This window comes from Leptodactylus fuscus, chromosome 1, assembly GCF_031893055.1.
Source record: "Leptodactylus fuscus isolate aLepFus1 chromosome 1, aLepFus1.hap2, whole genome shotgun sequence".
Lineage (NCBI taxonomy): Eukaryota > Metazoa > Chordata > Amphibia > Anura > Leptodactylidae > Leptodactylus > Leptodactylus fuscus.
Genome location: NC_134265.1, coordinates 19,643,078 through 19,670,415, shown reverse-complemented (window position 1 = coordinate 19,670,415; position 27,338 = coordinate 19,643,078). Strand labels below are relative to the sequence as shown.

General features: G+C 46.1%; 2 protein-coding genes across 2 annotated transcripts; one reads left to right on the top strand and one right to left on the bottom strand.

Annotated features, from left to right (window-relative positions):
* The first annotated feature begins 232 nt into the window (after nt 1-232).
* DNAJC21 (DnaJ heat shock protein family (Hsp40) member C21) lies at nt 233-7,622 on the top strand. Its single transcript, XM_075262360.1, has 12 exons — nt 233-375; nt 884-977; nt 1,095-1,218; nt 1,772-1,894; nt 2,255-2,559; nt 2,979-3,121; nt 3,387-3,477; nt 3,785-3,967; nt 4,096-4,138; nt 6,070-6,239; nt 6,537-6,618; nt 7,035-7,622. The coding sequence occupies exons 1-12, from the start codon at nt 279-281 to the stop codon at nt 7,194-7,196; spliced, it is 1,617 nt and encodes a 538-aa protein (XP_075118461.1). The 5' UTR covers nt 233-278; the 3' UTR covers nt 7,197-7,622.
* A 1,600-nt stretch (nt 7,623-9,222) lies between these two features.
* AGXT2 (alanine--glyoxylate aminotransferase 2) lies at nt 9,223-24,450 on the bottom strand. Its single transcript, XM_075268095.1, has 14 exons — nt 24,354-24,450; nt 20,693-20,763; nt 18,237-18,421; nt 17,885-18,008; nt 17,284-17,378; nt 15,675-15,768; nt 13,568-13,661; nt 13,262-13,362; nt 13,082-13,174; nt 12,753-12,885; nt 12,107-12,195; nt 11,737-11,886; nt 10,085-10,183; nt 9,223-9,975 (listed from the first exon to the last, which is right to left on the bottom strand). Exons 1-14 carry the CDS (start codon nt 24,427-24,429, stop codon nt 9,868-9,870), a joined length of 1,512 nt encoding a protein of 503 aa, XP_075124196.1. The 5' UTR covers nt 24,430-24,450; the 3' UTR covers nt 9,223-9,867.
* Nucleotides 24,451-27,338: the final 2,888 nt, after the last annotated feature.

The following is a 27,338-nucleotide window of genomic DNA, read 5'->3' as shown; positions in this document are numbered from 1 at the left end:
GCACAAATGTCTCCATTGCGAAACTCAAGCCATGGCGTACGCGCAGGCGCACAAATGTCTCCCATTGCGAAACTCAAGCCATGGCGTACGCGCAGGCGCACAAATGTCTCCCATTGCGAAACTCAAGCCATGGCGTACGCGCAGGCGCACAAAAATCCTGGGAGAACACGGTGATGGCTACTCTGGTGACAGAGGAGAGGGGCGGAGCTTATGACATTCCATTTCCGGGTTAGCGGCACACGTGTGTTGCAGGGGTCAGCCGGCAAGTTGTGATCGCTATGCGGTGTCACTACGAGGTGCTCGGGGTCCGCCGGGACTGCACGGACGATGACCTGAAGAAGGCGTACAGGAAGCTGGCCCTCAAGTGGCATCCGGGTGAGGCGCTGGAGAGTTCTCTGCCCCTGTGTTAAAGGGGAGGTCTGTAGGTTCTTAAAGGGGAAGTCCATTCACACTATATCCTATTGAATCTTAACCTTGTAACCTCAATCAGAGCCACCATGGTTACGTCTGGTGTCCGCCATGTTGGCGTCATATGACCGCGGTGAGTGATTCTGTGTTGACAGTTTGTAGTCACTTACTGACATGGTGGTGTCACGTGACCTCAGACATGGCGGCCGCCGTAGTAGCCCACAGTGCGGTATATAACCTAGTTGTATCCCTTTAACCCCTTCCTGCTGCCTCCGTTCTCCGTCCTTCCTAGTTTTTTTTCCGTGCCGCCTTCCGAACCTCATACCTCTCCTGCTTATGGGCTTAGTTTTTGCAGGACTGATCGTACTCTTCCTTACATCTGACCCTTCCAAGGAGTTGTCACTGTTACAGCTACTCGCTGCCCCCCAATGGCCAAGAAGGTGTCCTAGCCCTGAGCCGTCTCCTTCTCTTACAGATAAAAACTTGGACAATTCCGAGGAGGCGGCGGAGCAGTTCAAGCTGATCCAGGCAGCCTACGATGTCATCAGCGATCCACAGGAGAGAGCCTGGTAAGTGATGGATGAGCTCAGCGTTGTCATGTCACATTCCTGCATCATTATAGGGTTAAATAAATATGTCCGCCCAGTTCTAGTATTTGTATGACTGCCATGCTTTGTGTGCTGCAGGTATGACAACCACAGAGATGCCCTGCTGAAAGGCGGCGTGGACGGCGAGTACCAGGACGACAGCTTGGATCTAGTCCAGTACTTCACAGTGACCTGTTACTCTGGTTATGGAGATGATGAGAAGGTGACGCCCATGACCATAAGAATACACCTATACGCCATACACGTGTTCTGATTTATACAGTTGGGGTTCCCCACCTGGTCTCTTGACAATAAGTTGATCAGTAAGTGATGGGATCCTTAGGTGGGTAAGTGTCCAAGTGAATGGTGCCGGGTGCTACACAGTGTACAGAGCTGTGCCTGGCACTGCAACTCTTACAAGAATGCTGTAGCCCCTTCAATCAGCTGATCAGTGGGGGTACCAGGTGTCCGACTCCCCACTGATCGGATATTTATGACCACCTCTCCTATTCCCAGGCTGCACTGCACTCTCCCCCCCGGTCACCCATTTATAGCAGTCCTCAGAGGGTCACAGAAATCAATAGAAGTGTCTGCACTACAAGTATAGGGACGATCACTTGACTTGGCACCCACACCTATCAGCCAATCACAGCCTATCTTGTGGCCATGTCTTACACACTCATGATAGGAACCCCTCCCCTACATAGAAAGGACCCATAGCAATTACTGACACCCTGTATCGTCTGTCCCCTACATCTCACGCTTCTATGTTTCAGGGCTTCTATGCCGTCTACAGACACATCTTTGACCTGATTGTGAAAGAAGAAACTGAAAGTAAGATAAACGATGAAGGAGAGGAATACCCGACATTCGGAGACTCTCAGAGCGACTATGACACGGTACGCGGTACGCGATATGTTAGACACCATAAGCATGGCAGCTCTTGTGTTAGTATTCCCTATTTTGGTTGCATCAGAGGGAGTCACTGGTTCTGCTTCATCTATGAACACTTGACCAGGCAGAGTCATATTTTGAATAGGGAGAAAGTAAAAAATCTAATACCAGATTTTACTGGGAGTTCCTGCTGGGAAAGGGGATGGTAGAGCTGCTCCATTTGTAGTCTGTACTCAGGGCTGCTGTAGTAACCATGTACTGATGTAGTTTGCACAGACATTGCAGAGTACAGACGGTGCGCCCTCATGTCTGACATGCTGTAATGGGACTATAGGTTATATTCACCATCTTGTGACTGTCGGCAGGTTGTGCACCCATTCTACGCCTACTGGCAGAGCTTCTGCACCTCAAAGAACTTTGCATGGAAAGAAGAGTACGACACCAGACAAGCCGCCAACCGATGGGAGAAGAGAGCCATGGAGAAGGAGAACAAGAAAACCCGGGACAAAGCCCGCAAAGAGCGCAACGAGCTGATCCGGGAGCTGGTGGCCTTCGTCAGGAAGAGAGACAAGAGGGTACAAGCCCATAGGAAGCTGGTAGAAGAGCAGAACGCAGAGAAAGCCAAGAAGGTGGAAGAGCTGCGGAGACAGCAGAAGCTGCAGAACGCAAAGTGAGTCTGAGGAGGAGTCAGATTGTGGAGAGGGGCTGGGAGACATGTTATGGGGGCTGTGTAATATCTGTTATGGGTGTACATGGCAAGGCGTATTCCCATGACAAGTGATGGCATACCACTAAGGTGTAAAGATCCTGAGAAGCGAGCAGCTGCAGAAGCCTTATTCACTTGAATGGAGGTGTGCTGCGTTCCCACTACACAACAGGGGGCGCCAGCTTAAGAACGGCTGATCCCCAGGTCATGTGATCCATAGCAGCTCCCTCCTCCCCTGATCTCACATATAATTACCTGTACTGTGGGGGCTTTACTATAATCATACAGGTAATAGCGGTGAGATGGGAGGAGGCAGAACTCAAATTTGAAAGGAAATAAAAATCGTTACGTCCCTTTAAGGATACATTTGCCCTGTGTTCCAGACTGGCGGAGCAGTACAAGGAGCAGAGCTGGATGGCCATGTCGGAGCTGGAGAAGGAGTTGCAGCAGATGGAGGCTCAGTACGACAAGGAATTTGGCGATGGCTCGGAGGACGGTGAAGGGGAAATGGAAGAACAGCTGGATGGTAAATAACAGATTGTAAGACAAGTCTCTTCAATAACATTGACTTGTGCATCTCAGTGGGGGGAGGAGGGTCCATTTTTATACTTTTGACCAATTTCAAACCCCCCTCCCTCCCCTTTCAGTCATTGAGCCCCTTTATCGATTACAGGGACACCGCACTGTAGTGGCCGTGTGTGGTATTGCAGCTCCATTGACTCTCACTGCAGGTGCCTCAGCATCTATGACTGTCCAGGTTATACAACTCTTTCATTGTCTTCTTATGACAGGAGGGGCCAGCGACGAGGGGGATGAAGAGGAATTATTGTACGACGACCTTTATTGCCCAGCATGCGACAAAATGTGCCAGTCCGAAAAAGCGTGAGTATATTCTTACCCTATGCGGAAATAACACATCGGCACCCCGTGAGGAATAGAGGAAGGGGCTCTTACTTTCACTCCATCCAACCACTCTGATTCCACTGTTGCACTTTACTGAGGCGTCCAAGTGGTTAAATGGTTGGAATCGGTGTCATCTCGTACCCCAGCCATTTAATATACCGCTATCCCCTGCTCCCAATGCTTTCACCAGCCCTGCTCTGCCCCATAGACTTCAGTGAAATGCAGCTGGGCAATCAATTGTAGGAAATGGCTAACCCCTTTGTTTCTTTTTATTGTTTTGTATCAGGATGAAGAACCATGAAAAGTCTAAGAAACACCGGGAGATGGTCGCCCTCCTGCGGCAGCAACTGGAGGCGGAGGAGGAAGAGTTCAGCACCTCTGTGGAAGGAGAGAACAGTGTAGTGGAGGGTGAAGACCAAATCGTGTCTGAAGAGGAGGAGGAGGAACCAGAGGAATTCCCCAAACCTAAGTAACTACACATGTTCTATGGGAGCGGAGTCCTGGCACTGAATTGTATTCTGTACCTGGAGCCACCACAAGGGGGCGCTCACTGCAAACACTTTGTTCAGTGTATTAATATTGGCTTTCTTCCTGTAGGCTCAGTAAAAAGCAAAAGAAGAAGAAACAGAAATCTACGAAGGTAAGTTCTATATGTTATGTGATCACCCCGGGCTGGTACCTGTGGTGCGGGGGGTTAGCAAAGATTTACTTACTTTCCTCCTGTGGAAACATGTCGGGCACTGAATGGCTCCCCTGACTTCTCTCCTTCTATCATTACATCAGCGTTCTCTCAGTCAGGGTGATGGGTACTTATGGCAGCCTTTCTAGCGCTCAGATGGCTTGTCCATCAGCCCCCCCACCATTATAATCTGCGTTGTTAGCCTTCATATAAAGGTGGTCATGCAGTTTTATAAGACCTTGTGCACACGACAGTCTCCAGCCCGAGGCTCTCCCGATTCTCTGCGCCGTTCTGATGTTTTATGACATGCTCTATAAATAACGGAAGAGCCTCGGGCTGCGCACCCGGTACATGAGGCCTAACCGCTGCCATTAATAGTTAGCGTCCAGCATCTGGTAACCGTTTGAGGAATGCTTGAGCCTTACTTTTTTTTTTTTAATTGGTTATACAAAGTGCTTTTATGCAAAAACATGTTTCCTATCCTATCGGTCCTCAATCACGCCAAAACGGCTGCACGGATTGGATGGCGCTATTGTGTTGTATATCAGCTGAATTCCGGGCACAGTGCGCGCTGAAGAAAATGGCGTCGCATGGACGGTCTGTGGCGGAGCGAACAAGAAGCCGCTCTCCTGGGACACGCAACCAGCATCGGGTGTGCCGTCTCAGTTAGTACGGGGAATTTTGGAGTTGAAGGAAGGGGGGGGGGGGTCAGCAGCCAACGTATGCAGCCTCTGTGTCGCATGCCCTACACTAGCGGCTCTCCAAATTCATGCGTTTATATGCGCCCATAGCTAATATTAAAGGAAATGAAATATTTTTATTAAAAATTATTATTATTATTATTATTATTATATATTAGCTTCTGCCTGCAATTTTATCCGTGAGTTGTTGTCGGCGCTCTGCTCCATCTGTGTATATGGGCAGTATACCTAGGTGTGCCCCGGCCCGACCCAGAACCCTCTACAAACTCACCCGGCTCCCCACACCTTCAATGACTCCACTGATCCCTCGTCCGGCAGAGGCGGCATCGCACATTTCCCCGCTGCGCACACCGAACTTGGAGACCCCCTAGTGTAGGGGACGCGACACATAGGCTGCATACGTTGGCTGCTGACACCAACCCCCCCTTCATCTCCGAAATTCGCCATCGTACTAACTGAGGCGGCACAACTGATGCTGGTCGCATGTCCCAGGAGAGCGGCTGCTTGTTCGCTCCGACACAGACTGAACATGCCATTTTCTTCACTGCGCCCTGTGCCCGGAATTCAGCCCAACACAATAGCGCCATCCAATACAGGAATGGCTGAAGGTCCTGTGATGACGTCATCTCACGTCCTCAAGCCTAGCCGGAGCATACGTTCGGCGGTAGCGGTCGGGAATTGCCGGCACTTAGCGGCCTATGAAGTAGCCTATGTTTCATTCCAGGTGGCCAGTGAAGTATGGGTGAATTGTCAGCCAAATCCGTGCAGCTGTTTTGGCGTGATTGAGGACCAAGCATCCAAACTTTAGTAGGATAGGATAGGATTTCCTTTATTATTAACCCTTGCTGTGGGCGCATATAGATGCATGAATTTACAGCATTATTGTTGGCTCTACTCTGGCGGCACAGGACACCCATCCAGGGCTCATTCTGCAGCACCATCCAAGCATTGCCCTGTAAATTCAGGCCTAGTTCCGGACCACCCTATCTATGTACCTGTACTTCCTGCATCACAAAATCCCGCAGCTGTAGGATTGGGGAGCCGGCAGTGAAAAGCAAAGATTTTTTTAACAAATTTTTTTTATTGTATATCTTGGATAGAACCGGAGGTCTGTACCAGACCCCGAATAATCCATCCATGTGATTTCCTACAATACAGAAAGCTGCAAGTTCTTCCTCTTTTTGCTCTCAGACGTATGACGACAACTATACGGTGGACGGAGATAAAGAAACAAGTCCAGCAGCCGAACCTACAAAGGATGAAGCAGAGCTGAACGGCGTGACGGAGCAGCAAGAGGAGCCCGCACCAGATGACGACAACGCAACGGCGGCGGCTGAAACGCCAGCAAGTGAGGAGAAACCGTAAGTCTCCTATAAGTAAAGTGTTGGGTGGTCGAAGGGGTTCTCAGTTTTGGACAATCCCATTTTATTTGTGAGGTTCCCTGATAGTGAGTTAAGCACTACAGGGACCCCCCCGCAGTATCTGTGGAAGAACCCTGCAGCGCCACCACAAGGGGATATGAAGTATTACACCACACTCATCATAATCATTGGGTAGTTTGTGTATTGCATGGACAAGCGGGGTCCTCCAGATATAGAGACACTTTGTAGTCACTTTATATAGTATATACAATCCGCCATGTTTTCTTTTTCTCACAGAACAACGAAGCTCAAGGGAAAGAAGGCAAAAGATCTAAAGAAAGCCGCCAAGATGGCAGCAGCGCAAGAAACCCCGGAGGAGGTAATTCTAAGGAACTGCTGCATGTGTGCACATATATATTAGATTAGAATCCAGATATGTACACCTTCATCGAAAGCCTCCCATATAGCCTTCCCAACTCCCTGTGGCTCAGCAAGGGGGGCACTGGTGAAGTTTAGATCTGTAAGGGGTTTTTCAACCTCTCAATGTTCCCGTTCATGGACAGTAAGCAGGGATTAGTGAAAGGTAGCAGTGCAAAGTATATTAGGGAGGGACAGGTCTTTAGACTCTCTAGTAATTTACCAAGCACAGCGCCATACTTTGTATAGTGGCTGTGCTTGGTATTGCAGCTCATTCATTGGCGTTGCAGCATGGCCATGGATGTCATATCACAGGCCAGAAAAGAGGAATTTAATCTATATGACCGTTCATACATCCAATATGGCTTCTCTTCGCAGCAGACCGAGATTTCCCTGAAGTGCAACACCTGCGGGACTGAGTTTTCTACTCGCAACAAACTCTTTACGCACCTGAAGAACACCGGCCACGCGCTGGCGGTCAGTAACCCCTCCTCCAACACAGCAGCCTCTAAGTCTAAGAAGGACCGACGGAAAAAATAAATGAACCTGTAATAGATGGACTGCTGACTACTGAGCTGTGTAGGGGAACGGGCCGTAAAAACTACCGCACTGCTGCAGACTGTCCGCTAATGCATGCCTTTTCTTTGGGTTGCCTTCCCACATTTTTGGGGATACTATCACTGAAGCTGAGCCAATGGCGAAACTTGTGTACACTACACCCCCTCCCCCCCCAATCATCGCAAAGGAGGAATCCATCAAGTTTGGTCAGGGACCTCATGAGTCTGAGGGGCGCTCATGAAGTACCGCTACATGGTAACGCTCCTCCATGCCTCCTGTGGTGTTAGGTTTCCAAGTGCATGTATTTGTTACGGGAAAACGGCCCCTGTAATGTAACGGCGCCCACAAGTTGGGTTTCTACAGTCTGGTTCTTCTCCGTTTTTGAAGCCAAAAAAAAAAAAGTCGCTCTCGCTGTGCTGTATACTTTCTTCTTTGTGACCTCAAAAACAGTAAGTTTGGGTTTACACAGTGGCTTAGTGAAAATGGATGGGGGGGGGGGGAGGATCCTGCTGCAGACAAAGTGCCTAAACATTGGGGCAGATAAACTGATGCGGCCTAAAGCCTCGGGCACACTGCCATATGTCTGGTGTGTGGGCTAGATGTGCTTTTCATGGCCTGCACAGTGATCCATTCATTTCTATGGCCTCATACATATGACAATGTATTATTATGGGCCCATCAGCCCTGGGCAAGTCCTATACGAGAGCAGTGGATGGGGCTGTGGAGGTATGGGGGTGGCACACGGATGGCATCCATGTGATGTATGGCCTTAGTCGTACACTGCTACAGATTTATCAAGGTGTCCGATGCCGGTGATAAATCGGTTGCACTTAATTTGCCCCGTTTTATGTAGGTGAGATCAGATCAGTATTCAGACTTTTCATTCATACACTGTGTATATTTTTAGTGCACCTCCCATTTTCTATGTGTCCTGTACACTGGCTTGTGTGGATTCCTCTATCCTGCAGGTAGACGCCACTTGGGCCACGTTCTCATGGCTGAATGAGAGGTGGAGTCTGTCTCAAAATCGGCTCCAAATTCCGCCTTATAAGTCCCATTGAAGTGAATGGGAGGCAGAAAAATACCGCCTGGAATTTGCAAATTTCACGACGGAATTTGGTCAAGTAGAAAAATTCAGCTTCAAATTCCTGAAGTTGAATTTTTCACTTTCTATAAATTGGGCCAAAATCTCTTCCTTTGTGTCAGGGTGAACTTGCCGATCTCCACTCGGTTCTGATCCCTAACGTAAAGATTGACCGGCTGCGAAGTGCGACCACAGCCCAGGTGCACTCATGGCTCATTTGCATGTGTAATTAGGTAATTACTCTCTTCTGCAAGATTACGCTTTGATACAAGAAAGGTAGGTTTACTATAACCACCCCTACAACAGGATATAAGGGGTGTGGATGAGGTTTTGGTGGCTGTAGACCCCTCTAGAGGAAAGGAATTACATCTGTGCATCGCTAGGATAACTGGGTGGGAGAGAGTTAATTTCTTATTGGCCCCGACCCCTGGATTACAGTATAACTATTCCTGGCAGCTGCTGCCGAGGATCTCACTGCTGAGTCTTACCCTTTAGTCATCCGGGGGAATCCGCATGAGGACCCCCCCCCCCCTTCCCCGGACGGAATACCAAACGCAACTGCAAGCGGTGTGCAGTGAAAGCACATGGACCCCATAGTCTATAATGGGGTCCGTGTGCTTGCCGTGGACAGGAAAGTAGATTGTGAAGTACTTTCCACCCCGCATGTTCTCTGCGGAGATCTCGCGGCAATCACACGGACCCTATTCTAGTCTATGGGGTCCATGTGCTTTCACTGCACACTGCTTGCAGTTGCGTTCGGTATTCCATCCGGGGGGGAATCCTCATGATTCCCCCGGACGGAATACCAACGCGGAAGTGAACGCGGCCTTAAGATCTTCTAGGATTGTATGTAATCCACGGCATCTCTTGCAATCCATCACTGTGTCGATTCCTGTATTTCTGCAGCGTTTTATTGATTCTCCACTTGTACAGTTGAAAATAAATTATTTTAATACCACATTTATTGTTTGGTCCTTATTCGTCATTTACTAAGTTCACGTTGCATTTTTGGGGGGGATTTGTATGCTATTGCCACATTGCAAAACTGCATAGAAGAAACTGCAACTCAAATTTTTATTACGGTTTTTTTTTGGAAGTACTGTCTCTTTAAATGGGGGGGGGAATGCCATAAATGAAATTGCAGTAAAGTTACTGCTGCGACATCCACAATTATGAGATCCAAAGGGAGCGAACCTGATCTCTGCCGCCCCATTCACTGTCTATGGGGCTGCTGGAGACAGCCGTGAGCTTTTATAGCAGTGCCATAGGTAGTGGGCATGGGTGACTGCCGCGCCATTTAAATATTTGGGGGGAGGAGTCAGGGCCCATATTTCCATGTGTTGGGGGAAAGGGGTTAGACTCGGCACAATAGCAGTATTCCCACTGCCTTTGCATAGAACGATCTACAAATGTTACAATTACAGAATAATTATCCAACATGGCGGCCGATCCTCTCTCCCAGCTCCTGCCGCGGTCGCTTTATGGGCTAGAATTTTTATGTTTTTTTTTTTTTTTTTTGTATCTCTTCAATATAAAATTTTGTACGGTTCTAGATTTCTTGTCTTCGTTTCATTTGCCCGCCGTGTCCAGGTATTCGGCGATCGCAACCTCTAACACCGCCACTGCGAAATCAGCGTCCTCCTTCGTGATGCACATTGGCGGCTTGATGCGGAATGTCTGGCGAGAGAGTTAAGAGAAGTTATTTTTATGTATTTTATTTTTCCTTTCTCGTGTCGCGATAGATATTAAATGGTCGCAGCACAAACTATAGAATGAAATCCCTTACGTTATTATACAATCCTCCTTTCCCTAAGAGCAGTCCGTGGTCTCTGCAGGTCTCCCATATAACGTTCATGTCCTCCGCAGGGAGCGGTCGCCGACTTTTCTGGAAAAGTGAAAAGAAATTATTGTTAAAGGGATTGTCTGGTTTCCCAATCACATCTACACTCACCGTCCACTTTATTAGGTACACCATGCTAGTAACGGGTTGGACCCCCTTTTGCCTTCAGAACTGCCTCAATTCTTCGTGGCATAGATACAACAAGGTGCTGGAAGCATTCCTCAGAGATTTTGGTCCATATTGACATGATGGCATCACACAGTTGCAGTCGCAGATTTGTCGGCTGCACATCCATGATGCGAATCTCCCGTTCCACCACATCCCAAAGATGCTCCTCTATTGGATTGAGATCTGGTGACTGTGGAGGCCATTGGAGTACAGTGAACTCATTGTCATGTTCAAGAAACCAGTCTGAGATGATTCCAGCTTTATGACATGGCATTGCATTATCCTGCTGAAAGTAGCCATCAGATGTTGGGTACATTGTGGTCATAAAGGGATGGACATGGTCAGCAACAATACTCAGGTAGGCTTTGGCGTTGCAACGATGCTCAATTGGTACCAAGGGGCCCAAAGAGTGCCAAGAAAATATTCCCCACACCATGACACCACCACCACCAGCCTGAACCGTTACCGATACAAGGCAGGATGGATCCATGCTTTCATGTTGTTGACGCCAAATTCTGACCCTACCATCCGAATGTCGCAGCAGAAATCGAGACTCATCAGACCAGGCAACGTTTTTCCAATCTTCAATTGTCCAATTTCGATGAGCTTGTGCAAATTGTAGCCTCAGTTTCCTGTTCTTAGCTGAAAGGAGTGGCACCCGGTGTGGTCTTCTGCTGCTGTAGCCCATCTGTAGCCTCAAAGTTGGACGTACTGTGCGGCGTTCAGAGATGCTCTTCTGGCTACCTTGGTTGTAACGGGCGGCTATTTGAGTCACTGTTGCCTTTCTATCAGCTCGAACCAGTCTGGCCATTCTCCTCTGACCTCTGGCATCAACAACGCATTTCCGCCCACAGAACTGCCGCTCACTGGATGTTTTTTCTTTTTCGGACCATTCTCTGTAAACCCTAGAGATGGTTGTGCGTGAAAATCCCAGTAGATCAGCAGTTTCTGAAATACTCAGACCAGCCCTTCTGGCACCAACAACCATGCCACGTTCAAAGGCACTCAAATCACCTTTCTTCCCCATACTGATGCTCGGTTTGAACTGCAGGAGATTGTCTTGACCATGTCTACATGCTGAAATGCACTGAGTTGCCGCCATGTGATTGGCTGATTAGAAATTAAGTGTTAACGAGCAGTTGGACAGGTGTACCTAATAAAGTGGCCGGTGAGTGCATATAGAGAGTATTAGGGCATACAGCCTATTGATTTAACTGTGTAATGCTTCATTCCACCTGGGGTGGCGCTGCAGGGAAACGGAATACCTGATTGCGCTCAGATTACACCCGATCGCTGGTGATCACCACAGGAGAACAAAAAGTGGAGGCCTCCTTTAATATTAACTAGTACCCGTATAACCAAAGATCCCCTCCGGTCAAGTACAGTCCCCCAATCCCCCCAAAATAGAGATTTTCCGCTGTAGTTTTTACCTTATCTGTCACCATTTCCATCCCGATCATTAACCCTTTCCCACGGACGTCTCCAACTATGTCAAACTTATCCCGAAGCTTGGAGAGTTCCAGCATCAGATGGGTTCCCACGGTCTTACAGTTGTCTTGTAGTCCGTCCTCTTCAATCACCTGAAAACGGGGGAAGAGAACACCCGAAAACCACTCTAGTCAATGACAGGCTCTGGCCTAGCAATTTTGGAATTTACCCCATCACTAAATTCCTCTTGTTGCCTCCAAAAGGGGTATAAAGTCATGTGACAACTTAGAACTTAAAGGGGCAATGTGTGTGTGTGTGTGTGTATGTATGTATATATGTATGCTTAGTAATGAGGATAGACTATATACTTACATCTAAAACCGCTGAGCCGACCTTACACCCAATGGGGTTCCCACCAAAGGTGTTGAAGTGCAGAGCGCGAGCGAAGGCGTTGGCGATCTCTGAAATCCCAAATAAATGGTGTCCTTGTCAGTCGAGAACCCTGAGACCACAATACAGACCTAACTCCCATGTTTCTGTGAACTGAACCTTAAAGGGGTGTGGCTTAAGCAAATGTATCTTCAAAAGGGGTGTGGCTTATGCATATACCCCAAATAGCGCGTTTCTGGGATGCCTTGAATGCAACGGGGCAGTGCGGGCTACAGTGCTCACTTGTACTTTTAATAGTGCAGTAGTTATCCCATAGACTTGCACTAGATGGCGGTATTGATCAGTTCTGCTGATGTCATCAGTGTTGACCAATCCAAGAGCAAGGGGGAGTGTCTCAGACTACCGAAGCACAATGAGAAAATGGCGGCCATTGGAGATAAAAACAAAACCAAGAGTAGGCGGATGCACAGCAGGGCTTAATGGGGGGGCACTTTCACTAGTCACTTTGTTATGCTTATGGAATAATGGAGGGTCCCTTTAACTAGTCTGGAGAACGGGCTGACAACCCTTCTAGGAGCTATAATGGCAGCCATAATGGTTTTCTCTCCGAAACGGATGCGTCACTTACCTTCTGTTGTCACGACAGCGGCCATTGGAAATCCATTACCGATTCCCTTAGCCATAGTGACGATATCGGGCATGACATCATGAGATTCAAATCCCCAATAATGGCTTCCTGTTCTTCCAAAACCAGTTTGAACCTGTATGTATTAAAGAATTATCTTATAAGCAACAGGCAAATGGAAGACTATTATTAGGCTTAGTGGACAGAGTGAAAATTGCATCCTGGCAAATATTTGTGGATATAAAATTATAAAAAATTAGGTTTAACATAAAACTTGGATTAAAATATAGATAATGTCTGATGACACATCCCTTTATGTGACAGGGACTTACCTCATCCGCTATACATAGCCCTCCTCTTTCTCGCACAACCTCGTACGCCTCCTTTAAGAACCCTTTGGGATACTGAACGGCTCCTCCCACACCCTAGAAGTAAAGAAAAATGCTGCAATATACAGAGCCTTCTCAATCATTTAGCTTGGAGTGGCGGCCAGTATAGGTGGCATTTCTTACCAGGATAGATTCGGCTATAAAGCCGGCTATCCTCTTGGCGGCGCTGGTCTCCAGGGTCTCCTTTAACTGCTCTATATATTTGTCTTTAGCTTCACAGGAACCTGGTAAAACACAGAAGTGGATACATAGATCAATGGAACAGCGACACCTAGTGGCCACATTATCATGTAGTGTTCAATTCCCCCACAGTGCCACCACAGGAGAAATGAAGTACTACATGGTGCACAGTGAAATGAGTGATTGTCCATGTAATATATGGACAGGCCGGGTCCTCCAGCACTAGAGACTCTCTTTAATGGTTCCTACCAGGAGAACAGGAACAGGTCCGGGTGGTCTGAACAGGGGAATCTCTGCAATAGCTTCCACCCCATATGCCTCGAAAAACATCAGGACACATTGTCTAGACAGGAGACATTATAAAATGAATACCATATTTTAGTGGTGGTTGAATAAATAGATATGCAGTAAGCTCCCCCTAGTGGTGATTGTATACATTGATATGCAGTAAGATCTCCCTAGTGGTGACTGTGTATACATTGATATGCAGTGAGCTCCCCCTAGTGGTGCCTGTAAACATTGATATGCAGTGAGCTTCCCGTAGTGGTGGTATGTATACATTCATATGCCCTGAGCTTGCCCTAGTGATGGCTGTATAATTCCATATGCACACAGCTCCCCCTAGTTGTGGCTGTATAATCCATGTATAGTGAGCTCCCTCTGGTGGTGGCTGTATAATCCATATGTAGTGAGCTACCTCTGGTGGTGGCTGTATAATCCATATGTAGTGAGCTCTCTTTAGTGGTAGCTGTATAATCCATATGTAGTGAGCTCCCCCTAGTGGTGGCTGTATAATCCATATGTAATGAGCTCCCTTTAGTTGTGGCTGTATAATCCATATGTAGTGAGCTCCCTCTGGTGGTGGCTGTATAATCCATATGTAGTGAGCTCTCTTTAGTGGTAGCTGTATAATCCATATGTAGTGAGCTCTCTTTAGTGGTAGCTGTATAATCCATATGTAGTGAGTTCCCCCTAGTGGTGGCTGTATAATCCATATGTAATGAGCTCCCTTTAGTTGTGGCTGTATAATCCATATGTAGTGAGCTCCCTCTGGTGGTGGCTGTATAATCCATATGTAGTGAGCTCCCTCTGGTGGTGGCTGTATAATCCATCTGTAGTGAGCTCCTCCTAGTGGTGGCTGTATAATCCATTTTTAGTAAGCTCCTCCTAGTGGTGGCTGTATAATCCATATGTAGTGCGCTCCCTCTGGTGGCGGCAGTATAATCCATTTATAGTGAGCTCCCCCTAGTGGTGGCTGTATAATCCATATGTAGTGAGCTCCCCCTAGTGGTGGCTGTATAATCTGTTTGTAGTGAGCTCCCTCTGGTGGTGGCTGTATAATCCATATGTAGTGAGCTCCCCCTAGTGGTGGCTGTATAATCCATATGTAGTGAGCTCCCTCTGGTGGTGGCTGTATAATCCATATGTAGTGAGCTCCCTCTGGTGGTGGCTGTATAATCCATATGTAGTGAGCTCCCCCTAGTGGTGGCTGTATAATCCATATGTAGTGAGCTCCCCCTAGTGGTGGCTGTATAATCCATATGTAGTGAGCTCCCTCTGGTGGTGGCTGTATAATCCATATGTAGTGAGCTCCCTCTGGTGGTGGCTGTATAATCCATATGTAGTGAGCCATATTACAGTACTGCACAATAATTGCACACAGTTGTTTTTTGCCGTTGTTGTTTTTTTTTTACCTTTGAAGTCAACAAATCAATGAAATAGAATAAAAACTACAGAGAAAGAACCAACAAAAGTCTAACCGGACAATAAAGGGTCTCAGGAATCGGAGCCTGAGGTCACAATAAAGGATAATGAGATCAGACAGCGGCGAGTCTGCGGATCAATGACTATAACCCCAGGCGTGGAGAGAAGTAGTTTTATTGAAGTCTATTATCCTATATACCAGGGCTGTGTGATAACACTTTCCTCTGCCCCAGGGTGGTGTGTGTGTATATATATATATATATATATATATATATATATATATATATATATACTGTATACACTGATCTCATGTGTAGTCCTGCGGCCCCCGTCACTGCAGTACATAGAATTTAAAGGGGAACTCTCTCTAAGACAACCACCTAATATGTCCTATAGGATATTGTTCTGTGATCGCCGACTCTTACAGATTCCCAGTATGAAGGGAATGTATAACTTTGCCATTCAGGAGCTTGGGAAAGCTGGGTGATGGACATAACACTTTCACACACACACACGGAATGGGGTGAAATGTTACAATATATGCAAATGTTTAACTAAGCAACTGGTGCGGAACACTATATGGACTGGCTTTACTGGTTATTGTCGCTGTAAAAATGTGAAATCCAAGCAAAGAAGAAGGAAAAAACTTTACCGTGTGACACCCAAAACTGTTGGCCACTCCTGGCTTATATGCGGAGATTGCTGTCACCCCCAGGGTGTAAGGACTTGCCCCGTGGTATCCACTTCTGTAATAGGATAGGACACAGATAAGATCGATAGCCAGGCGTATAGACACTGAATAGGGCATTGTGGAGGGGCCACTGTGGGACATTATACTGTATGGGGACCGCTATGGCATTGTGGGGGTTGTTATTTTACATGTGGGTGTCATTATAGTATATGTGCGGCACAGAAGTGTGAGGGCCATTGTACTATATGTGGGTGCACAGCCGTGTACTTTATACTGAGTGAGGGGGCCATTATATTACTTGTGGGGCCACCAAGGGGGCCATTATACTATATGTGGGTGCTCAGCCGTGTACTTTATACTGAGTGAGGGGGCCATTATACTTCATGTGGGGGAACTGTGGGGGCCATTATATTACATGCAGGAGCACTGAGGGGGCCATTATATTACATGCAGGAGCACTGAGGAGGCCATTATGCTACATGTGGGGGCCATTATATTACATGCAGGAGCACTGAGGGGGCCATTATGTTACATGTGGGGGCCATTATATTACATGCAGGAGCACTGAGGGGGCCATTATACTACATGTGGAGGCCATTATATTACATGCAGGAGCACTGAGGGGGCCATTATGCTACATGTGGTTGCACAGACGTGTGAGGGGGCCATTATACTACTTGTGGGGGCACTGAGGGGAATATTATCCTACATGTGGGGGTACCATGGGGATGTGTGGCGTAACATATGCTATGTGTGAGGACACTGAGGGGGCCATAATACTACATGTGCGATCACTGAGGGGATTAATACATGTCGGTGGACTAAGGCAGCCATTATTCTACATGTGGGATCGCTGTGGGGGCCATAATACTACATGTTGGGACACTGAGGGGGCCATTATACCAAATGTGGGATCACTGTGGGGACCATTATACTATATGTGGGGGCACTGAGGGGGCCATTATATTACATGTCGGGGTACTGTGGGGACCATTATACTACATGTCGGTACACTAAGGGGGCCATTAAACTACATGTCAGGGCACTGAGGGAGGCAGAGGCCTCCCACAGATGTCTTTTACTGCGGACCAGTGAAATTACCACTCGAGTCAATACAGCATTGGGCATTATCATACAGGCCCAAAGCCTTATGGTAGCAGTAGCAGCCTGTTGCCGTACAGGCCCAAAGCCTGTGCTAGCAGTAACAGGCTATTACTACTAGCACAGGCTTTGGGCCTACATGGTAATATTCCAGACCATGTGACATCCGGGATATTACCATTTAGGCCTGAAGCCGGCTAGGATTAACGTGAGCACAAACAGAATGTCATGCATTTCCCCCCTCGGCTTATACTCGAGTCCATAAGTTTTCCCCGTTTTTTTTGTGGTAAAATTAGGGGGCTCGGCTTATATTCGGGTCGGCTTATACTCGAGTATATACGGTAATAAGTGATTGTTACTGCCTGGTTTAGATCCCCTGGGTGAAGGACCCATGATGCTCCAGTCACTTTGTCTACATTTGGTGACGTCCAACATGGCCACGTAGTAGGTGCGTATTTCTCTAACGTACCGTAAACTGATGATATCATAGTTGCCGGTGTATAGTCTTGCCATATACAATGCCAGGTCGTTGGCCTCTGATCCACTGTTGGTCATGTAAAGAATCTGCAATGAGAGGACATGTAGAATAATAAGATCCACAGAACATCCTTCCAAGGTGACCTCTTGGCCTCGCGTCCACCTGTCTGACCTGTAGGACATGTAGTGTCCAGGTGTGGTCATACAAGCAGCAGTAGGACCCATGCGTGTACCATGTTGATGGTGGAGTATGACTTTCTACTTCGGGACTTGGTTCCCACTGACCAATAATTGGGTAGAGGTTGGTCCCTCTGTGACCTCTGACTTCACGAGTAATGGTGTGTCCATGGACCATGGTCGAATTTCTTGGCCTGAAAGTTCACCTGAATGCTCCATGTGAGTGGACCCATGGGGTGCATGTGCTGCCCCCTGCTGGAGATCACTGTCCTGGAAACCCCTTATAAGTACATGGTGCATTTAGAGGAACTTTTTGGCTTTTGTTCTTCTGATCTCCTGATCACTATCCATTGATAGTGAGGGGCCCTATGGCTTTCTATATGTTGCATGGTCATGGCCACCATCGCCCCCGATACCTTCAGCTTCCCTGGCAGCCGGCTGGTCAGTTTCTCGGTGTATTCATGGAGTGGAGAATGAAGGTAAATGTTGGTCGTGTGCCAGAGACGATCCATTTGCTTTTTAGCCGCTTCCGTGACCTTCCTGTGTAGAAAGTAAAGACAGACATATAGAAGACATAGCATAGGGGGGCCTCATAGCAAGGATCTAAATGACCCCCCATTATAGTTTTGGATTTGGTCTCTTGCACCATACAGTCCCTCTGGCGAGGGGCGTCCTGTACAGGTTGTCCCACCCAGGAGCAACTATGGCACCAACCAGGGCCCTATAAATGACCCCCAGGATGCGTGAATGATGTCACATGATACGTACGGGTGACAATGTCCGACGCTGACTGTCACAATCCCTCCGAAGAGATCGAGATAGCGCCGTCCCTTGTGGTCGAACAGCCACTGCATGTGTCCCTGGTGCAGCAGGAGGGGCTTCTTGTAATACGTCAAGAGCGCCGCTGAGAGATTCTTCTTGCGGACCCCTACCACATGTTCATAGGGAAGAGACTGGGGAGCAAAAGTCACAATATGGTGATCAGGTGTAATATCTGGAACTGAGGGCAAGTCCCAAATCTAAAGCATTAAAACCACGAGCAGTGAATATGGCGCCCGTCATCATATCTGCCATACTACAGACTAAGACCAGACCCTTTAATCCGTTCCCCCCAAAGACCCCAGGTCAGACCCCTAAACTAATACAGACCCCAGACCAAACCCCTAAACTAATACAGACCCCAGACCAGACCCCTAAACTAATACAGACCCCAGACCAGACCCCTAAACTAATACAGACCCCAGACCAGACCCCTAAACTAATACAGACCCCAGACCAGACCCCTAAACTAATACAGACCCCAGACCGGACCTCTAAACTAATACAGACCCCAGACCAGACCCCTAAACTAATACAGACCCCAGACCAGACCCCTAAACTAATACAGACCCCAGACCAGACCCCTAAACTAATACAGACCCCAGACCAGACCCCTAAACTAATACAGACCCCAGACCAGACCCCTAAACTAATACAGACCCCAGACCAGACCCCTAAACTAATACAGACCCCAGACCAGACCCCTAAACTAATACAGACCCCAGACCAGACCCCTAAACTAATACAGACCCCAGACCAGACCCCTAAACTAATACAGACCCCAGACCAGACCCCTAAACTAATACAGACCCCAAACCAGACCCCTAAACTAATACAGACCCCAGACCAGACCCCTAAACTAATACAGACCCTAGACCAGACCCCTAAACTAATACAGACCCCAGACCAGACCTCTAAACTAATACAGACCCCAGACCAGACCTCTAAACTAATACAGACCCCAGACCAGACCCCTAAACTAATACAGACCCCAGACCAGACCTCTAAACTAATACAGACCCCAGACCAGACCTCTAAACTAATACAGACCGCAGACCAGACCCCTAAACTAATACAGACCCCAGACCAGACCCCTAAACTAATACAGACTCCAGACCAGACCCCTAAACTAATACAGACCCCAGACCAGACCCCTAAACTAATACAGACCCCAGACCAGACCCCTAAACTAATACAGACCCCAGACCAGACCCCTAAACTAATACAGACCCCAGACCAGACCTCTAAACTAATACAGACCGCAGACCAGACCCCTAAACTAATACAGACCCCAGACCAGACCCCTAAACTAATACAGACCCCAGACCAGACCCCTAAACTAATGCAGACCCCAGACCAGACCCCTAAACTAATACAGACCCCAGACCAGACCTCTAAACTAATACAGACCCCAGACCAGACCTCTAAACTAATACAGACCGCAGACCAGACCCCTAAACTAATACAGACCCCAGACCAGACCTCTAAACTAATACAGACCGCAGACCAGACCCCTAAACTAATACAGACTCCAGACCAGACCCCTAAACTAATACAGACCCCAGACCAGACCTCTAAACTAATACAGACCCCAGACCAGACCTCTAAACTAATACAGACCGCAGACCAGACCCCTAAACTAATACAGACCCCAGACCAGACCCCTAAACTAATACAGACTCCAGACCAGACCCCTAAACTAGTACAGACCCCAGACCAGACCCCTAAACTAATACAGACCCCAGACCAGACCCCTAAACTAATACAGACCCCAGACCAGACCTCTAAACTAATACAGACCCCAGACCAGACCTCTAAACTAATACAGACCGCAGACCAGACCCCTAAACTAATACAGACCCCAGACCAGACCCCTAAACTAATACAGACCCCAGACCAGACCCCTAAACTAATGCAGACCCCAGACCAGACCCCTAAACTAATACAGACCCCAGACCAGACCTCTAAACTAATACAGACCGCAGACCAGACCCCTAAACTAATACAGACCCCAGACCAGACCCCTAAACTAATACAGACCCCAGACCAGACCTCTAAACTAATACAGACCGCAGACCAGACCCCTAAACTAATACAGACTCCAGACCAGACCCCTAAACTAATACAGACCCCAGACCAGACCCCTAAACTAATACAGACCCCAGACCAGACCCCTAAACTAATACAGACCCCAGACCTCTAAACTAATACAGACCCCAGACCAGACCCCTAAACTAATACAGACCCCCGAAACCTAAACCCCTAACCTAATACAGACCCCTGCATTACTCCTCAGACAATAGTGGTGACCCCAGGAAGAATAGAGAGAGGTGAGTATTCACTTAGGATGCAGCGTATGGACATGCCCATCAGGACACTGGTACAGTGATTAACACAAGCCTTACCTCATATTTGTCTGGTACAAAGTCACAAGGAGGCATCCTCAGGTCCCTGCTCGATAAATATCTGCAAGAGACTATAGTGGAGATACATCAATATCATATCTATCTATCTATCTATCTATCTATCTATCTATCTATCTATCTATCTACAGTGTTGGCCAAAAGTATTGGCGCCCCTGCAATTCTGTCAGATAATACTCGTGTTCCCCCAGATAATGATTACAAGCACAAACTCTTTGGTAATATCTTCATTTATTTTGCTTGCAATGAAAAAACACAAAAGAGAATGAAAAAAAGTCAAATCATTGATCATTTTACACAAAACTCCAAAACTGGTCCGGACAGAAGTATTGGCGCCCTCAGCCTAATACTTGGTAGCACAACCTTTAGACACAATAACTGCGCACAACCGCTTCCGCTAACCAGCAATGAGTTTCTTACAAGGCTCTGCTGGAATCTTAGACCCTTCTTCTTTGGCAAACTGCTCCAGGCCCCCCCTGAGATGTGAAGGGGGCCTTCTACCAGAAGGAGGGGCCTCTGAAGACACTAAACCCCAAGACACCTCGACATCCTCCGATTCTTACCCCCAGGCGTGATCCACCTAGCCCGGGGGCACCAACATCGGAGAGTAAAATGTCCTGTATACCCTGACCACAGGACTGTTCTCAAACTGGTTCCCTTACCAATATGCGAACTACCGAGTGGGTGGAGCTAACCCCTTAGTCGCCCACCCCCAATGTGCCTCCAAAGACCCCTCCTGTGCACGCCGCCATGACAGAACTAAATAAATTAAGGGAGGGAGGGCGGGACAAGCTAACTCTTCTTCTCACAGGCAGTGAACTGAATCAGTCTTGCCCTGGTTCTATTTTCTAAATATTCCCTGTAACCCAACCCATTGTCCCTAACTTGACCCCTAACTTGCCCTTACCATGACCTGTCAGCTCTCATCCCATTTCCAGTCATGTGCCCCCTCCACTACCCCTGCGTGTTCGCTCCGTGGGCTTTCTTTCTCTCACCACCATTTTCTAGTGCTGACCTGAAGTGTGTTTTGGGTCCTTGTCCTGCTGGAAGACCCCTGACCTCTGAGGGAGACCCAGCTTTCTCACACTGGGCCCTACATTATGCTGCACAATGTGTTGGTTGTCTTCAGACTTCATAATGCCATGCACACGGTCAAGCAGTCCAGTGCCAGAGGCAGCAAAGCAACCCCAAACCATCAGGGACCTCCGCCATGTCTGACTGTAGGGGGCGTCTTCTTTTCTTTGAAGGCCTCTTTTTTTCCTGTAAACTCTATGTTGAGGCCTTTTCCTACTTTTGTCTCCTCTGACCAGAGAACATTCTTCCAGAACGGTTTTGGCTTTCTCAGGTAAGTTTTGGCAAACTCCAGCCTGGCTTTTTATGTCTCTGGGTAAGAAGTGGGGTCTTCCTGGGTCTCCTACCATACAGTCCCTTCTCATTCAGACGCTGACACTGGATAGTACGGGGTGACACTGTTGTACCCTCGGACTGCAGGGCAGCTTGGACTTGTTTGGATGTTAGTCGAGGTTCTTTATCCACCATCCGCACAATCTTGCGTTGAAATCTCTGGTCAATTTTTCTTCTCCGTCCACATCTAGGGAGGTTAGCCACAGTGCCATGGGCTTTACACTTCTTGATGACACTGCGCACGGTAGACACAGGAACATTCAGGGCTTTGGAGATGGACTTGTAGCCTTCAGATTGCTCAGGCTTCCTCACAATTTTGCTTCTCAAGTCCTCAGACAGTTCTTTAGTCTTCTTTCTTTTCTCCATGCACAATGTGGTCACACAAGGACACAGGACAGAGGTGGAGTCAACTTCAATCCATTTCAACTGGCTTCAAGTGTGATTTAGTTATTGCCACCACCTGTTAGGTGCCTCAGGTAAGTAACAGGTGCTGTTAATTACACAAATTAGTGAAGCATCACATGATTTTTCAAACAGTGCCAATACTTTTGTCCACCCCCTTTTTTATGTTTGCTGTGGAATTATATCCAATTTGGCTTTTTGACAATTCTTTTTGTGGTTTTCCATTGAAGACAAATTAAATGAAGATAATAATACCAAAGAGTTTGTGATTGCAATCATTATCTGGAAGAAACTGAGTATTATCTGACAGAATTGCAGGGGGGGCCAATACTTTTGGCCAACACTGTATCCTTATATACAGTAGGGATTTGCAGAGGGTTGCTACAACTTGTTCCTATTTATCCATCTATGGACCATTTGGGCCTCCTTGGGCACCAGTGCATCCTTTATAGGTGCACTCTAACTGCTTTTTAACCTTCCTCACTATCTTAACTAACAGATTTATAACCTGAAAGAGTTAAATGACAAACCCAGCTCTGCTACATCTGTGTGATATGTTTTTCTTGGTATTTTACTTTAGTGATGTCCAGGGTCATAGACCCGACTCACCTTGTAAACCTTCCACAAACAACGTACATGTTAATGAATAAGCGAAATATCTGGAGAATGCAGGTACTAAGAATACAAAGGGACAAGGAAGCAGACGGCACTCTGGGGCAAAATCGGAGAGGGTACAAACATAAAAAATACTCTTCTTTAAAGTGCACCTCCAGCTATAAAACACCGGAGGTAGTACATGTCAATAGAAGAAACTTTGTACATATCTTACTTAACAAATCTGTTTCCACTAATCAGAGTGTTCTCCTTCTCTCCATCTTCACTCAGACTGTTTGTTTATATATAGTCAGTATCTGTATCCAGCTCACACACAGAAGTCTATGGAGAGGGGAGGATCAGCAGGGTAATGGATTTATTGCCTCATTCTCTTCAGTAATAGGCTCTTATCTTAAAGATAAAGCAGTGTCAATAGCGCTCCCTGACTCATAGCGTAGCAGGATTGTTGCTGTGCCTTTTACAGCAGGCTGCTCTCCCCGTCCATAGACTTCTATGTAAAAAAAAAAAACAACACTTCTTGATAAAAAAAAAAATTAAAAAAAACCTCATAATTGGAGAAGCAAAAAGATTTATTTAATAACATGTATTGTAAAGTTTCTTCTATCGAAATGTGGCAAAAGGTTGAAAAGTTCAAGGGGGCCGAATACATCTATCTATCTATCTATCTATCTATCTATCTATCTATCTATCTATCTATCATCTATCTCCTATCTATCTATCTATCTATCTATCTATCATCTATCTATCTATCTATCTATCTATCTATCTCCTATCTATCTATCTATCTATCTATTTATCTATCTCCTATCTATCTATCTATCTATCTATCTATCTATCTCCTATCTATCTATCTATCTCCTAACTATCTATCTATCTATCTATCTATCTATCTATCTATCTATCTATCTCCTATCTATCTATCTCCTATCTATCTATCTATCTATCTATCTATCTATCTATCTATCTATCTCCTATCTATCTATCTCCTATCTATCTATCTATCTATCTATCTATCTATCTATCTATCTATCTCCTATCTATCTATCTATCTATCTATCTATCTATCTATCTATCTATCTATCTATCTATATCTCTATCTCGTGCACACACACAGGTTCCAGCCCCCCTGAAGTGACCCCCTCTGTTCTGATATTGTCCTTGTACTTCCACCCCATTTATAAGGATTAGATTATTTCTTAGAACTTTCTGTAATGTCACTTACCTGCATTGAGGCGGATTGGATTCAGGAGCTTGCAGTAGCCTGTAGGTAAGGATTTCATGGTTGCAGCGAGTGTCATGTCAGCAGGGAGAAAGATCAGTCAAGAGTCACAGTCAAGATTGGGAAGAGGTGGAGATGAGGAGGAGAGGGCAGATCCCTCCCCCCAGGCTGCAAAATCTGAACCTTGCACCTCCCCTCCCAAAACACAACATGTAAAAGCCTTCATAGAGTGCAGGGTCTATTTATATATCACTATCCTAATAATACATCTTATTATTGTAGATATTATAAGCACTGAACAGAAGGGGAACGGGAAGCTTCTGGGCCCCACCAAATATTATACCATTAACCATTATAAGACTGGTGTCTTCTTACGAATCACAGGGGCATTTGTACCCCTTTAGATACCAGGGGGCACTGGATGCTAATGCTGATCCTGGGCCTCTTGGCTGCATCTCTGATCAGTCTTCTCCTTGTTTAGAGGGACGGCCGGGTCTTGGTAGATTTGCAGTGGTCTGATACTCCTTCATTACAATAGGATTGCTTGCACAGCGCTCCTTGGGATGTTTAAAGCTTGGGAAATCTTTTTGTATCCAAATCCATCTTTAAACTTCTCCACAACAGTATCTCGGACCTGCCTGGCGTGTTCCTTGGTCTTCATGATGCTCTCTGTGCTTTATACAGACCCCTGAGCCTATCACAGTGCAGGTGCATTATACGGCGACTTGTTACACCGGTGGATTCTATTTCTCATTATCAATCATTTAGGACGACATTGGATCATTCAGAGATCTGAACTGAACTGAACCGAGTCAGTTTGCTGCACTGAAAGTAATGGGGCCGAATAATATCGCACGCCCCACTTTTCAGTTTTTTATTTGTTAAAAAAGTTTAAAATATATCTATATCTATCTCCTATCTATCTATCTATCTATCTATCTATCTATCTATCTATCTATCTATCTATCTATCTATCTCCTATCTATCTATCTATCTATCTATCTATTATCTATCTATCTATCTATCTATCTATCTCCTATCTATCTATCTATCTATCTATCTATCTACAGTCCTATGAAAAAGTTTGGGCACCCCTATTAATCTTAATCATTTTTAGTTCTAAATATTTTGGTGTTTGCAGCAGCCATTTCAGTTTGATATATCTAATAACTGATGGACACAGTAATATTTCAGGATTGAAATGAGGTTTATTGTACTAACAGAAAATGCGCAATATGCATTAAACCAAAATTTGACCGGTGCAAAAGTATGGGCACCTCAACAGAAAAGTGACATTAATATTTAGTAGATCCTCCTTTTGCAAAGATAACAGCCTCTAGTCGCTTCCTGTAGCTTTTAATCAGTTCCTGGATCCTGGATAAAGGTATTTTGGACAAACAATTCAAGTTCAGTTAAGTTAGATGGTCGCCGAGCATGGACAGTCCGCTTCAAATCATCCCACAGATGTTCAATGATATTCAGGTCTGGGGACTGGGATGGCCATTCCAGAACATTGTAATTGTTCCTCTGCATGAATGCCTGAGGATTTGGAGCGGTGTTTTGGATCATTGTCTTGCTGACATATCCATCCCCGGCGTAACTTCAACTTCGTCACTGATTCTTGAACATTATTCTCAAGAATCTGCTGATACTGAGTGGAATCCATGCGACCCTCAACTTTAACAAGATTCCCGGTGCCGGCATTGGCCACACAGCCCCAAAGCATGATGGAACCTCCACCAAATTTTACAGTGGGTAGCAAGTGTTTTTCTTGGAATGCTGTTTCTTTTTGGACGCCATGCATAACGCCTTTTTTTTTTACAACCAAACAACTCAATCTTTGTTTCCAAAATGAAGTTGGCTTCTCCAAATGTGCTTTTTCATACCTCAGGCAACTCTATTTGTGGCGTACGTGCAGAAACGGCTTCTTTCTCATCACTCTCCCATACAGCTTCTCCTTGTGCAAAGTGCGCTGTATAGTTGACCGATGCACAGTGACACCATCTGCAGCAAGATGATGCTGCAGCTCTTTGGAGGTGGTCTGTGGATTGTCCTTGACTGTTCTCACCATTCTTCTTCTCTGCCTTTCTGATATTTTTCTTGGCCTGCCACTTCTGGGCTTAACAAGAACTGTCGCTGTGGTCTTCCATTTCCTTACTATGTTCCTCACAGTGGAAACTGACAGGTTAAATCTCTGAGACAACTTTTTGTATCCTTCCCCTGAACAACTATGTTGAACAATCTTTGTTTTCAGATCATTTGAGAGCGGGCTGTCCATGTTCGGCGACCATCTAACTTACCTGAACTTGAATTGTTTTGTAGAAAGAAATGGTCCAAAATCCCTTTATCCAGGATCCAGGAACTGATTAAAAGCTACAGGAAGCGACTAGAGGCTGTTATCTTTGCAAAAGGAGGATGTACTAAATATTAATGTCACTTTTCTGTTGAGGTGCCCATACTTTTGCACCAGTCAAATTTTGGTTTAATGCATATTGCGCATTTTCTGTTAGTACAATAAACCTCATTTCAATCCTGAAATATTACTGTGTCCATCAGTTATTAGATATATCAAACTGAAATGGCTGCTGCAAACACCAAAATATTTAGAACTAAAAATGATTAAGATTAATAGGGGTGCCCAAACTCTTTCATAGGACTGTATCTATCTATCTCCTATCTATCTATCTATCTCCTATCTATCTATCTATCTATCTATCTATCTATCTCCTATCTATCTATCTATCTATCTATCTATCTATTATCTATCTATCTCCTATCTATCTATCTATCTATCTATCTATCTATCTATCTATCTATCTATCTCCTATCTATCTATCTATCTATCTATCTATCTATCTCCTATCTATCTATCTATCTATCTATCTATCTATCTATCTATCTCCTATCTATCTATCTATCTATCTATCTATCTATCTATCTATCTATCTATCTCCTATCTATCTATCTCCTATCTATCTATCTATCTAT